The sequence below is a fragment of the Muntiacus reevesi genome, chromosome 4, assembly GCF_963930625.1.
Source record: "Muntiacus reevesi chromosome 4, mMunRee1.1, whole genome shotgun sequence".
Classification (NCBI taxonomy): Eukaryota; Metazoa; Chordata; class Mammalia; order Artiodactyla; family Cervidae; genus Muntiacus; species Muntiacus reevesi.
The window spans coordinates 70,821,654-70,837,036 of NC_089252.1; the positions used below are offsets into that span (position 1 = coordinate 70,821,654).

The following is a 15,383-nucleotide window of genomic DNA, read 5'->3' on the forward strand; positions in this document are numbered from 1 at the left end:
TGGTGGCTTCTTAGCTCTGTTTCCATTTTCCAGAAAGGCTGCTTCCAGGTTAAAAAAAAATTGACAAGTCTTTCCCAAGCAGAGGTTGAGGCTGGAGGGAGAGGAGAGGCTGCTTCCAAGCTGGATTGGGATTTGCCTGATTTAGGCAGCAGAGCTTGTGTTTGCCCAGAGGATTAGGGAAACACGTAGAAGCAGGCAGAAGAGAGACTGAAAATTTGGTAGTTTGGCCCACTGGCTTCAGGGAGAACATGTACTCCTTCCACTTTGAACAGGAGAAATCGTGTTTATACTTGCTTCTGGGAGCTATGCCATCAGCTAGCATTCTGAGGCTTCAGTCTGCCCATGCTTCTGCCCCAGAGATGTGTCTCAGTTCCTTGGGAAACAAAACTGTCCCTTGCCTAGGGAGATGAGTCTAGGACCCAAGTACAGGATCTCTGAGTTTCCACTTAAGTCTCCAAGATGCATGACGGGAGTCTCTTGATTTGCTGCTGTCCTCATATTTTACCTATAAGACAACTTCATTCCCAACCTGGGGAGGGTCTTGCCTAAGCCAAGGCTTTACCACTGCTTGGAATGGACAGCCCACTTTTGCTCACACCATTCCCCAAAGTAGGGGAGGCTATAGGTTGAGGAGTATTCCATTAATCTCTTGCTCTATAACAAACTATCCCAAAACATAGTGGCCTAAGATAACAGCAGTCATTCACTTTATTCATGAATTTGAAATTTGTCAGGGCTTGGGCAGGGCAGCTTCCTTCTGTTTCATGTCATGTCAGCTGGGGCAGCTCTGTGGGGCTGGGGGACCCACTTCAGTGCTGGCTGACTCCTGCGGCTGCTGGTCAGTTTTTGTCCATGTGGGCCTCTCAATGGGAAGCTTGGGCTCTCTTGCAGAGTGGTAGCTACATTGTAAGAGCAAATGCCCCAAGAGAACTCAGAGGAAGCTCGAGTACTTGTGATGATTAGGCTTGGAAATTGCAAAGCACTGCTTTCTCTGTGCAGCCACAAATCCCCCTAGATTCAAGGGGTGGAGTATCAACCCCACCTCTGTGTGGAAGGAGGTCAGGGTCACACTGTAAAGAGTGCAACAGGAGACATTGTGCATTGATTTTTAGAATGTATAGTTGTCTACACACAAACACACACACACACGGAGTCACTTTAACTCTGTTTCCGTGGTCTTCTTACTGCACCATCAACTCAGGAAACTTCATGGCACTCACTCTTACAAAGTGTCATTGTCACTCACATTTGTTGGGGTAGACAGTGATGCACAGTGATGTCTAAAACAAGAACAACGTAATAGCCACAAGCTCCCACGCTGAGCTAAATGCTAATCTGGATTCATAAGAGTCACTGATGCTGTTAATTTTTTCATTTTGTAAATGTACAAATTGAGTCCTGGACTAACTTCTAAGCTTGAGCTTATCTTCTCACTAGAGTTTGTGCTTAATTTTAGCTAATCAGTGTAAACACCTAATGTGTGTGTGTGTGTGTGAGTGTGCATATGGCAGACTCAGTGCTTGCATTTGTTGGATGGAAGTTCAACAACATTGGAGGACTTAACAGCTAGAGAAGTTGGTTTGCAGGACAGGAAATAGAGAGGAGAGTACAAGGGAAAGTCTGACCAAAGCAACCAGTTCCTCACAGGGAGGCTCTGCACTTGCTTGTAGCTGAGGGACAGTACTTTGCTGGGAAGCTACAGGTTTGTGTTGATGAGCAGGTTATTTGCATTGGCTCACATTCCAGGTGTTACTTCATCTCTCAGAGCATGTGGGGTCCTCCACTGTTGACTGGGCAGATTCTACACACCAGCCTCTGAGGGCACGCATGGGGGTGAAGAAGATCAATACAATCCCCATCCTCACGGAGCATCATTTCAGCAGGGGAGACAAACAGGAAACACATAATGATAAAATAAATTAGTTACAGTCAAGATGAGCAGTCAAAGGAAAAGTGCATGAACTACAAGAACTTGTGACAAAGTCCCAGCTCTCTGAGGGCTCAGGGATGTGGTTTTGGTTTGCTGACTGAAGGATGAGAGGACACATGTCTGGTGAACCTGGTGGAGGCCTTTGGGATCAGCCTGTGGGGAGGCCCTGAGATGTGAAGGTATAAGGCCAGACTGAGGGGTGGTTAGTGATGGAGCTGAGGAGGGCAGGGACCAGATCTTGCCAGATTGTGTGCCACGGGGTGGCTATAGGTCCCTTCTGCCTTGTCAGTTTTCACCTGCTACCCATCCCACTCTACCTCCAAAGGTGGGAAGTCAGACCATCTCTTGCCTATAAAATGGGAGAAATACTTGCAAAGAGAAGCCTGTGACCAGGGGCAGAGCTGGGTTTAGTGGAGTCTAAAGCTTATTAGGATTTGGGAAGAGAGTTTCTCTTAGGGAAAATCAAGTAACATTATGAATAGAAAGTAAGGTGCAAGACTGCAGTGGGAGCGTGTCAGTGAGGGCCCTTCAGCCCAAAGTTTCATTATCTTGGTGGTGAAGCCACTTTTTGTGTTTCTCCTCATTTCTAACCTCAGAAAGCCTTCTGTTCGCACCTGAGATATTCATACAGACCTTACATCCACTTCTTGTTCTCTCCTTGATTGAGATGGCAAATAAAGGACAAATGCCTTCTCTCAAAATCTTGGAAATTTGGCTCTCTTCTAGCCCCCAGTATTGTCCAAAAGAATGTGGGAATATCCTCTTTCTGCCCGAGGCTTTCATGAGTTTTTTTCCCCCACACTCAAGGCAGGGAATGTTGGCTGGGACACATTATTCTCTTGGAAATGTGACACAGAAATATGAATTTCCATAAGCAAAATTACTCCGTCTGGTTGGGTCTAGACTGTTCTTTGGCCGACACATTTGCTGGAGTCCACACGGATGCTCTGAGAAGCCGCCCGGATTTGTCCTTTGGGAGGAAAGCAGGTCACCTGGAGCCATGTTCTCTGTGTGTGTTGGAGGGGGATCCACACCTACAAGGAGGGATGACGGGGAAGTTGAATAGTGCATGTAGATGACAACTGAAAGACAACCACAGGCTTTTCTCTCCAGAATCCTACTGAAGCGGTTAGAGCAATTAGCAATAATGAAGTCTCTGTCAGTGTGGATGCAGGCAGCCTGAAACATCAGAGTGGCTGACAGCAGATGGAGGGGGGATGGACAGGCCCACTGGGTCCCACAAAGAGAAGAAAACTCTTAACTCCTTCCCAGAGCCACTCCTGATTCCTGGCCCCTCTCCACAGAGAAGTCCAGTTCAGGCACACACCGCAAGCCCCCTGGAAAGATGTCCAGTTTGGCACAGTGAGCATTGGGTCCCGGAACTAGGTGGAGTTTGGCCCTCAAGGCCCAGCCCTGTTAGAGAAAGGACACTCCGTCCAGATAACTGCCAGCTGCCCCACCGAGGCCGCCTGGTGTGGGCCCTCAGCCTCAGCATCTAATAATTGCCTTTAACGTTCCTGTTTGTAATTAAAATTATAACATGATCTACTCACTCTGGCAGAACCCTTCCCAAATACAGATTATCTGCTTCCCCAGGAGAGCAGAGAGAAATGTCCGGACTGTAATCTAAGAGTTCTTGTCTTGACTGGGTTATTATTCACTCCTATCTGAGAGCACTTGAAGATCTTCTCAAAGATGGGAAGAATACCTATCGGGTACCTTTCTTGAAAAAACTACTTGAAGTAGCACTTGAATAGCCTGAGAAATGTATCAGATAAGGGGTGCGCTTTGTGGTCAAGGGCACCCCCGACTTGGGTTTCCGGGTTAACTGCTGAGGACCCCTCACTGTGGGGACAGCCGGCTCCCTGGAGGTGGGAGGCTTGTGGGAACTGTAGTAGGGGCGGGGTGGGGGCGCAGCCGTTCCCGCGAGACCACGAGCAGGTTAGCGTGAGACCGGAGAGGGTGACGGTTAGAGGTCGCTCTCTGCCAACGGTCAGCAGGACAGTGGTCCTGTAGCGGGAGAGCGCAGTAAGAGGTGGACCTCGGCCTCCTGGGCCTCCAGCCCTCTGGACTCAGGCAGCAGGGCAGCTGGGCCCCGGGGACAGGCCGAGGGCTGTGTCCTGCCGGCTACAGAGCCGTAGCCATGGCCACCCACTGGCCTTGGTCCAGGCCTGGAGGAGGTGGTGAGCCTCTCCCCACGCCCACCTCGCAGTCTAACAATGGCGGGCATCTCCATGGGTCAAGATCTGAGGAATCCAGCCCCCACTTGGGTGACCTGAGGACCCTGAGGGCTGCCGGGTGCTGGACGCCTGGCTCCCTCAAGGATGACGGCCAGGTCGGGTCTGGGGAACCATCCGTGAGGGCGTCTTGGGCTGAGATCCACCTCCTCACCTGGGCTGGGCACTGGAGGGACGACCTGGGCTAGGGGCTGGACCAGTGCTCCGGGCAGGGGGACGGGCCTGCTCGGCGACCCCTCCTCATAGTCAGGCCTGGCCCTCGGAGGTTAGACTTGGAAGTTGAGCCTTGGGACCTTGACAGAGAATAACACTGATTCCGGTGGAGGTTTATGAGAACATGGTGAGCTGACCTCAGGAGGAAGTTTGTGACAGCTAACCTCACCCCTCCTTCACCTCTCCTCTAAAACAGCTTTGCTGAGAGCTTTTGGGGCGTTCAAGAGGTTTTAAGGCGTGAGCCACTTGTCCCCTTGCTAGGCTCTGTATTAAGCCTTTCTCTGCTCCAGACCCCAGTGTTTCGGTATTTGGGCTCAATGCCAGTGCCCGAGTCTGGGCGCACAGACGTGTGTTTGCTTACAGGCTCACGGGAAGAATTCCCGCTGATTTGGAAGGAAGTGATTGGCTGTTATTTACTTATTTGCCACTGACTCCTGTCCCACCCTTCCTCTCGTGTCTCCCTCACAGACCGTGTTTGAAAGGAATTGCCGATCCGAGGACTGTGCCGCCGACCTGCAGCTGGAGGGTCACCTGTTACTCTCCAGGTGAGCTGGTGCCCGCTTCTCCACATTGTTCTAGGAAGTTCTGGCTCCAGGCTCAAAGTCTATATGTGCAGATTTCCCCACTGAAGAGGGTAAATGCAGTCGGCGGGTTTAAAATGAATAGTTGTGGTATAAGAAAGTGTTTATTATACTGTAATTTTAGCAACAGCTATTGTTTTTTTTGGGGGGATGGTTTGGGTTTGGTTTTGTTTACAGTCACATATCTCACAATTAGAATTTTATATATCTTAATTTTCCTGAGTATTTTTGATGTGTGAATGTTGGAAGGTATATTTTAGGTTTACTCACTGTATTGAGTTGAACCATATGAAATTGCCAATCTTTAACTATTTGAGACAACCCATATGATCCAGTTTATTATTATATAAAGGTGTTTTTTTTAATTTTTCTCACCTAAAGCATCTGCTTTAACCATAAGTAATGGTTCTGTGACCGGAGGGGATGGAGGAGAGGGGCAGCTGTCCTGATGAGGGGACAGATGGCCTCTCTCCTGAAGCAGGGCTTCCTTCCACAGGACGTGACCCCCTGCTAAAGGTGAACCTTCTGTAAAGGGCTTCCTGTTTTCTCTCTGTCAGCCTTTTATTTCGGTCATCTTTTAGGATGAAGACGCTGGTCCTGAGTCAGTTAGCCACATCAGAGAATGGATTCCTTTTGAGACAATTCGTTCTGAGAGAGTTTTAACCTCCATACTATTTATTACCATTTCTCAACAATAGTCATTGGTGTTGATAGGTATCCTCTGAAATTCATACTGTATGCCTCAACTGTGAGAATTAAGTTTGGGAGGAGTGAAAGAAATATCCCATCATGAACCAGTAACTGAACTAGACACTTTTACTTCTGTTGACAAATAATCTATTATTCATCAAAGGAAAGTAATACTAAGATAATTCTTCATTTGTTTGCATTTATCAGGGGAAAGGTGATGTAAACCACCTCCCCAAACACACACACACACACTTCTCCAAACCTCTTCAATATTAATTGACATTACTTTTACTTAGAACTTAGTGTAGTACATTAAAGTTGTACATGTTTTGCCAAGCTTAGAAAATTATTTCAATCTGATAATTGGATATTAGAATTTTTTAAGCATTAGTAAGAAGGACCTTCTGGAATTAGGAGAGAAACCAATTCTAAGGAAGGTTCATAAGTTATCAGATTGCAACTTTTAGTTTTAGAAAAGTCTTCCAAAAAGTATTTTAGGGGAAAAGGAACATGAAACAAAAATATATGAATTTGTTTTATCTTGAGGCAGACTATATACAGTGGACATTTATTTTAGATCACTGAAAACTTCATGGGGGGGGGGGGGAAATGTTCACTTCCTCTCAGGTTTAATACTTGAAAAGTTCTGATGTTCTTGTTCCCTGTCAGTGCACAGTCAAACCCATCTCTGTTACACTGTGCTCTTCATGTGTTAAGAAGTAAAACCTGAGGCTTGTGGTCATTATCCTTAGCTGGCTCTGTTGCCGCACCCTGGCCTCCTAAGAGTATTGGTCAGAACTGGATCTGCTCTCTGGGCCCAGTTACCAATAATACTAGAACAACTGGTGTGCTTGGCCAGGGCCCAGACTCCCATATGTATCAGCTAGATAGAACCACAGAAAAGTACTGTGTAACAAACCAGTCAAAACTCAGTGGCTTAAAATCACTTTTTCCTCCTGGCTCTGTAGGTCCACTGAGGGTTGGCTGGTCCTGGCTTGATTCAGCTGGATCCTGGTTGCCTTGCTTATGAATCTGGGGTTCAGCAGAGGGGAGGTGGATCTCCATGAGGCTCAAGTGACTCAGTTCAGCTCTGCTTCATGTGTCTTTCACCATCCTGCTGGAACCAGTGGCCTAGACTCGGTATATTCCTCTCACGGCATGGCACCAGTATAGAAGGGCAAGCAGAAACATGCAATAACTCTCAAGGCATAGGCTTACAACTGGTGTATTTTAAACTTCAGCCTTATTTTAATGGTCACAGCAAGTCATGTACTCAAACTCAAAATCAAGGGGCTAGAAGCTACACTTTGCCTTTTCAGTGAGAAGAACTGCAGTCACACAGCAAAGGAGACAAATTTAGACAGGGGTGAAAAATTGGAACCATAATATAATCTATTCTACTACATAAAGAGTAGGATCGCCCTGTTGCTTTCCTGGTGCCTTATAGTTTTGGGGACTATTTCAGCCTTTCTTGTAGTTCCATCTTCCTACGACTCATACACAAGACCTAGAGATCGGGGGCTAGGGCATGGGGAGGGGGGAGAGATTTTTCAAATCTCCGAAGCAATGTCTTTGGACAAATCTCTGAGCCTCTCCCTCGGATGAGTTATTTCACAGGAGTGCCCTTGGTCTCTCAAAATCGCCTTTTGACTGGATCCCCCATTAAACAAACCTTCATTATACTCTTGGGCCCATCGTTGCCCCCAAGAGAGCCATCAGAGAAACATTAACTGGTAATTGAAAAAGTAGAGATACAAAACCAAGCCCAGGGTTTCAGTTACTTTGAATTTGACCAGATCCTGTGCAGAGCCAGGCACAGAGAGAGAGAAGGTACAGTCAGTAGGCTGCGTATGGAAGCCAAGGTCTGAATTTGGTTGACAAAGACTGGTGGCTTGAACTAGAAGCGAGCTGTTTTGGTTATTGTTATTGATTTGTTATTGCCTGGGATGGGGTGTACATTCCTTCATTGTCCAAATCAGGGAAGAAATGTGGGCCCTGCTCTCCCAGGGTGCCCAGTGTGGGTGGGAGAGGACGGCTGGGTACCGTCAGTGCCTGGTTAGTGCTGGGAGAGGGATAGGTGGGCATCATGGGGCCCTGGAGCAGCTTCCAAGAGAAGGAATCAAGGGGAATGCCTCCAGGCGTTCTGAGCAGAGGGAAAAGATGAGCAGAGGCACAGAGGCTGGAAGGCAGACTTCCCATGCAGATCCGCAGGCATCTGGGGTGAAGGAGGTGGTCAGGAGATATTTTTGGCATGAGCTCCTCTACTGTAAACATCTTTGCCACAAGCATTTTTGCTGCAAACGTTTTCACCATGTAACTAATTGATTGTAAGGCAATTCTCCTGGAAAAGAGAAAAAATAAAAGAGCATCATTAAATAGGGCATAATGGAACATTAAAAATGAATAATGAAAATTAAAAGACTATTGCAAAATACAGAATATTTGAATACATTTAAAATGTGATTCATTATCCTGTTCAGCATTGCACTTTTTCTTTTCTGTTAAGATTTCTTTCTCCATTTAGAGAGGCGTCCGTTTCCAAATACTCAGATGCACGTTTGTAACTGAGCTTTGTGCTGTGTTGTGAAAGCCACTACACTCTTGTGTGTTCCTGGCATCTTGTCACATGTTCACTGATCGATGTTCCAAAGTTCTATGGGAACTGTGGGTTCAACTCTGTACCCTCAAATCATCGAAGGATTTGCAAACTGATACGTTTTCATTTTCTAGTATAATATGCAATCCAGCTTTACCCTTTCTTGTTTCATACTTCCAGTAAGTTTTATCACTATGTCTCCTATCAACTTATATAGTTGTTATCATCTACCACATTAAGACTGCCTGTATCCTTGTCACTTTATAGAGCTGTGTAAGTGCTAAGATTTATGTGATGTAAATCAACCAGTTCTTTTATCTTTTATGGAAAACTTGCCTTGTGACAAGTTAGTTATCTGGCAGAAAAATATTTGCTGTAAAAATTCTTGTGATAAAGGTGTTTGTGGCCAAAATACTGATCACTGGTCAGGAGAACACAGGAAGATATAATAGAGAGGAAGAGAGAGAAGCACCAGATTGTGACACACCTTTGAGTTTAGGTTTTATCCTGCAGCCAGTGGGCATACAGCAGAATAATAGCATAAGTGCATTTAACCTAATAGGAATGCAGGTGGGCCCACCAAAGGGGTGGGGAGAGAGGGCTAGGGGGAGAGAAAGGGGCAAGGGCAAGGGGATTGAAAGCCTGTGGGTCATTGGCTTCTCTGTTCCACTGAGAGAAAGTGTGTCCAGCTTGACTTTTGAGTCAGCTACTCTCCCACGCGAAGAGCCGACTCATTGGAAAAAAGACTCTGATGTTGGGAAAGATCGAAGGCCAAAAGAGAAGGGGGTAGCCAAGGATGCGACAGTTAGATAGCATCACCGACTCAGTGGACCTGAATTTGAGCAAACTCCAGGAGATAGTGAAGGACGGGGGAGCCTGGCATGCTGCAGTTCATAGAGTCACAAAGAGCGGACGCAACTTAGTGACGGAACAACAACTCTCCCATCATCTCAGTTCCTGCCTCCCTGGCTCAGGTCCTCGGACATCACCTTGGTCTCAGTGCAGGAGCACCTGGGCAGGGTTGGGCTTATGAGAGATGTTTATCTCCATGATGGTGCCTCCCCAAGGGTTTCCAGGGGCCGGTTTTGACACAATTTTTGCCTTTTGTGCTGTCTTTAGAGCCTAGCTCTCCTGTTAGCTGTGATCCACTGTATCATAAGGTTGAAGCCAAGGGATAACAGAGAAAAGTTCCTCCGATGACTGGGTAGACAGCACAGTGCAAGGTGTTGTGGGAAGCAGCCCTAAACCCATAGACTGAGGAGTCTTTGTTTTGAAAAAAGAGAGAAAGACATCTGGGAGTGATTGGGTCACCCCGAGTGGTCAGGGATCAAGCCAGGAAATGCTATCTGTAACTGGGACTCATGGATGTTTTTATTTTCCTCTCCAGAGAGCATGAATTCTGGCAGGCCCGTGTCTCTTAAAACAATCAACTCTTCAATTAAGTTTACAATCTCTAATGGTCTTGAGCCTTGTTCTAAAACCTGCCATTTCCAAAATGTCCAGGCATAAGGAGGTAGCTGTTTAGTTTCTTTAAATAGGACTGAAAATTCCATTTGTAAAATGATGTAGCTATGTTTCATTTCTTTTGTCTGAATACTTACCTAAGAGTATATCACATATGATTAAGATAAAGAAAAGAGAAATATACACCATGGCAGCTAAGTTAAAAGAAGTTTTTTTGATGTATCCCATATGAGACCAGTGGAAATTTCAGTGCCTTCTGGCTAGCCAACTCCTATAATGAAAGAACTCTTAAGGGAAGTGAAAAGGAACAATGAGAATATTTATGAAGTTGGAAGAACCATCTAGTGACCACATATATGGTCCTATGACTGTAGCCTTAGTAATGCGATTATCTTGGTGGAGATGGGGGACCAAGTGCATTTCTCTAAACCCTCAGCTGGGAGATTTTCATGGGTATCTCAGATTTTCATGGGTATTTTCATGTCTATGGAAAACCAGTCTTCAAGGGGAGGATCAATATACCTAGGATCACGGTGAAGGGTGGGGTGGCCATTTAGAGTTTAAAGTAAATTGTTTACCTTTTTAAAAATGGAAAAATGACTAGAATCATCAACTGCATAGCACAGGGTAGAAGTAGCATTGTCTTCTTTTATGAAGGGGAAGACACTCCTGTTTATTGAGTTCCTACCATGCACTAGCTTCCCTATAGTGTCCACTGTAGTATCTTATCAGCTGCACAACCTTGGGAAAGTTGCTTCACACCTCTGTGCCTCTGTTTTCTCATCTGTAAAATGGGAGCATAGTAGCACCATCTTGCAAAGTTGTTCTGAGTAGTTAGTGAGTTAAAACATATTTAATTGCTTCTGAAAGCTTGGCATTATAGCAAACACTCAGTCAATGAGAATTATTATTATTTCATTTAATCTGGTCAGTGACAATGAGAAGTAAATATTATTACACTCTTTTTGGTGGGGAGGATGCAGAGGCTTGGGGAGGCAGGTTACTTATTCAAGGGCTCACCGTGGTTAGGGCGGAGGTGGTCAAAGCTGGAAATGTCCAATTCTGCATCCTGCTCTCTTCCTGTGAACTGGCCTCAGTTGCTGTTGGGTGTCATAATCAGCTGATTCTGGACTAGAAGGACCAAGGCTGGGGAGCTGGGAATAAAGCTTCCTTTGTGTGGAAAGCCCCAGTTCAGAAAGGAGGTGTATGGGTGAAAAAATGCATCCTCAAAGATCCCTCCTTTCTATCCAGTCATGCTCCCCCTGTGATGTCTGACATGTGAGGTGCTGTTCAAAAGTTTTTCTCCTCAGAGACCACAGACACCAGTTCTGCTGGGTCCAAATGATGGTTTAAGCATCAAGTCAGGATATTCTTAATATGTGTAGGCTGGATTTTTCTCTCATTATTGTTACTACTTTGTAAAGGAAGATGAATAGGACTGATCAGAATCCTGGAAAACTTTTGCCCTTGCCAGAATATTAGCCTTGTGATTCAGTATTTTTTTCCCTTCACCGTCTGCCCAAGATGTGGGACCAAAAAAGTACAGAAGAAGTTTGTTGATTGAGAGCAGCTGGCTTTTGTAGTGGCTGTTTCTGGAATCTCTGGAAACAGGAATGGTTTTATTCAGTGGTGTGTTCTTGAAAGAAAGGTGAAATGCTCCAATGAAAAGAACCTTTTGAATGAGAGTCGAGGGATTCCTCATCTGCGCTCTTCTCTTCTCCCTCCTCTGATAGGGATTCTCTGAGGAGGCAGTAGGTGTCTCCCCCACATTTCAGGACCACATCAAGATGAACAGGTTTGTGGGTGATCCTTCTGTTATAGTTACCTAGGCAAAGGGTGAGATGTAACCCCCTAGGAAGGCGACCAACAGAGTAAGGTAAACAAAGAGACATTCACACCCTGGAAGAGGTAGTGAAGGGTGCGGGTACTTTTGCAGAATATGTCTACTTACTTGATAAGAAGTGATAAACTGCTGATACATTCACCTACATGGCAAATGTAAATGGAGTACTTGTCTCCAAGTACTCCAGGCTTGGATGTACCAGGCTTGGTGGAAACGAATATAAACTACTGCATCATGATGCTCTTGATCTAGAAGGGGAAACACACATGGAAATAGTAATTGTAATTCACTGTGGTTGTTATAATCGTGGGAACATGAGGGAATTCCCTGAAAGCACAAGGAAAGAGGCCCTCCACCCTATCTGAGTTTGAGTCCTCTCTGAAACAGACCCTCAGGCAAAGATTTGGATGGAAGTAATTTGAGAAGTTCAGGAAACAAAAGTAGAGGAGTAAAGAAATTTAGAGGGAAGCCTACTATTAAGGGTGCACCATACACCAGTGTATCAGTTAGTTATTGCTGTGTAACAAATCACCCCAAACTTCATGCCTTGGGGAAAAACACCATTTACTCAGCTCCAGATTCTATGACTCAGCTGTTTGGGACTTCTGGTCTCATGGGCTTCCATATGGACCTGTAGCCAACTTCAGGTTGGCTAGGTGTTCCTGTTGGGGGCAGGGAAGGGGTCCAAAAACTAGAACGCAGTCCACAAGGTCCATGAGGCCTGTCACAAAACTGGTCTGTTCTCACTTTTTGCCACATTCTGTTCGCTGAAGCAAAGTCACACACAGGGCCAGTCAGATTCAAGGGATGGGGAAATAAACTCTGCTTCCTGATGGGAGGATCTGTGTGTCAGAAGACAAAGGATGTGAATAAAGAGGCTACCAGTTAGCCCATCATACCCAGGTGGCACAGGGTACATTGGATCTTCATCCTGCAGGGAAACACTGGGTAATGATGGGAAATTCACAGCTTAAAATGATTGCCTCTGAGGGGTAAAGGGGATGGGTTGTTTGTACATCAGCTATGGAGAGTCATTGGTTGAAAGCTTCTCTGGGCTTGGGTGGGCCCTTCTAGGCTGTGACAGACAGCAGCCGTGTTCTCATTCAGAAAGGTTCAGACCCTGGCACCTGGAAATCAGCAGGAACATTCGAAAAAGTCTGATGGGGGTGATAGGGGCATAGACGATATCTGTTGCACCCACTTTCTCAAAGAATCTCAGTTGATGAATTTATTCTGGAATTTCCAGTGAGTATCAAAAACCACCTTTCAATACCAAGACTTCTTTCCACTATCTTCCTGGGAATGCTTTCTTTCCACATTTCCACGCTCCTGACTTTCTCCTTTACTCTGGTAATTTGATTTCCTGTTGTATTCGTTCGCATCTTAATCTGTTGTCCCTTCTCTCCCAAGCATCACCACACTTTGCCCACCTGCTGAAGGGAATTTGGCGGTAGGGGATACCCATAAGTCAAGTACAGGACTGGGAGCTTTGTCCCCCGTTTTCCTGAGGACAGCACAAATGGCAGGTGAGGGAAGTGTCCACAGCACATGTTGTGCAGAGAGGATCTGACCTCTGCCCAGTCCGTCCTCCCGGGAGGGCCCTGGGTGGAGCTAGGCCACACAGCTGTGCAGTTTTGCAGCCCTGACGGCAGCCCGACTCGGGAGAAGCACAGACGGCTGGCAAGTCCACTGTCCTACAAAGTAACTCAGACGGGGTGGAAACAAGCCCAGCTCGCTGTTTATTTGTGGTTGGTGATTCTCATGGATAGAACAGCATCTCAGCAGCAGAACAAGTAGCTGGTGGGCAGGGACTTGAGTCACTTTTCTGGGGTTAGAAAGAAAGTTCAATGGAGTAGCAAGAGAAAAAAAAAAGACCCGTTGGGAGGTTCTTGAGGCTACGTCCAGTGTTCCACGGCCTCTGACTTTAAATAGCCATGGCAGCTTGGGGAACCTGGCCTGTCTCTTGCTCTAACAGTGACATGCTGCTAACCAGGTGGGAAATACCTTCCTATCTCTAGGAGGATCCAATTTGTAGCTTTCCAAAGAGTGGATCAGCTTTGGTGTGAGGCCCTACCACACTTAAGCAGCAGAGATCCATTCCAAGGAATATCGGGTTTCAGGGACAGCCCTCCCCCTGCTGAGCAGACACTGACTGAGATTTTCCATCTGGATGGTAAGAGGATGGGGAATCCATAGAGGAGCCTTGAAGATAGAGCTGAGGGGCAACCGTGGAAGAGGCTGGGACCAGGCTCATAGCTCCCTCTCCAGCCACATGGGAAGGCTGGACCTGTCTCACAGGGGTACCTAATAAAATATTATTTTTTATTTTTAATTATTTTTATTTTATAGGTTTTCTAGGGTGTACCTATAAAATATTATTTGCTAATATTTTCCCTGGCTTCCAAATAGGGCCACCCATCAGAGGTTTTATGTATAAGCATCTTTCCAGCAGGGCCAAAATGATATGGCTGTCATTTTCCTCCTCACTGGACACTCAACCTAAGAAAAAGGTTTATCCAAAGAATGTAGCAACTGGATTCCTCACTTCTGTCAGATCAAGAGTGAAGGGGGGGCCATGTGCTCTTTTTTTGCTAAGATTTTACAGCTTACTCTGTGTGACTGTGTTATTGGTCTCTTGCCACAAACACTAGACTCACCCATCCTGGGGCAGACTTAGTTATTGGAAGAAAAGCCAAATTCCGAAGATGCACAGTTGTTTTGTTTTCTGAAGTAAATCTACCCCTGCACATATTTTTCTTGCACACGCCCTCTTATTAGCATCTCTCCGTTTGTTGTGTCCGGCTGAGTGACTGAGCATGCACACAGTTTGTTCTGAGCCACCTGATACAACCTTAGGCGAATCAGAAAGTTGACAGAAGGAAAACAAAGGCCCCTTTAGCTTTCTTCCTAAGAGTAACCTCCCTCCAGAGCCAAGGTGACAGACAGGCTTGGGTAGATCTTGAGCTGCCCGTACATTACAGGAAAGACCTACATTTCATGAGTCTTTCTCCTTGACTCCATTCCAGGTTATCTTGACCCAAAAATGACAAGGCTGGGGAAAGGCTGTCCCAACCCCTTTAAGAGTGCAGGTGCCCTGTTCCCAGCTGCCGTTAAGTGTTGGCTGCCAAGGACTCAGAGCTGCCCCTCCTCTGATCTGGAGAAGGGCCCTTGCTTCATGGGAGTCACCTGGCCTGGGAGGTTACACCCACCCTGGGCAACCCTAGCCATTGACTGGCTGACTTAGGGTACAAAACGCCAGCCTCTTGCCTCAAGTACTGGTGTTGCTAGGCTGTGTTTGGTGCTCCAGAGCCCCCCCGTGAATAAGGGTCATGGCCAGACTCTACCCAAGACCACCTGCTTCCCGTGGCATCCCCCACAACTACCTGAATTCTTGCTGCCAGAGAACCCCACCTAAGATGCTGGAGAACTCATACCTCACAGTTTGTTCCTTCTTAGATCTCCTGGCCAGGAAGTCTGAATCCTTTTCAGAACTGTGGGTTTCAAAAGGAAGCCAAATTCAATGTTTATCAGATATGAGCAGGGGAAAACAGTTGCTTTTATCTGCCTCCTCGGAATTGGAGGGTTTCTGAATTTTTAAAAACCTAGCCTGTGGGGTGATGGATAGAAGGTCCCCGCAGGGGGTGAGTGGGACTTTGTGTCTTTTAGGATTACTTCTGGTTGTTTCTTCCCCAGGACTTTGTTTTTAAAGAGAACTATTCAGACACTGGGATAAAGGAGAGGGGCCCCCTGTGAGAGACGGCTTTCACTGCAAAATACCCTCCCAGTGGGAGCCAAGGGCAGATACCGTCCTCAGGGCTTGAAAGATGCA

At 46.3% G+C, this 15,383-nt stretch overlaps 1 protein-coding gene across 2 annotated transcripts in view; it reads left to right on the forward strand.

The window, feature by feature from the left end:
• Nucleotides 1-15,383, forward strand: part of ITGA9 (integrin subunit alpha 9) — a 350,067-nt gene that overhangs the window by 183,568 nt on the left and 151,116 nt on the right. For both annotated transcript variants that reach the window (XM_065932998.1, XM_065932999.1), the window contains exon 17: nt 4,849-4,925. In XM_065932998.1, the coding sequence (XP_065789070.1) occupies nt 4,849-4,925 (77 nt within the window). The remainder of the gene's footprint in view (nt 1-4,848; nt 4,926-15,383) is intronic.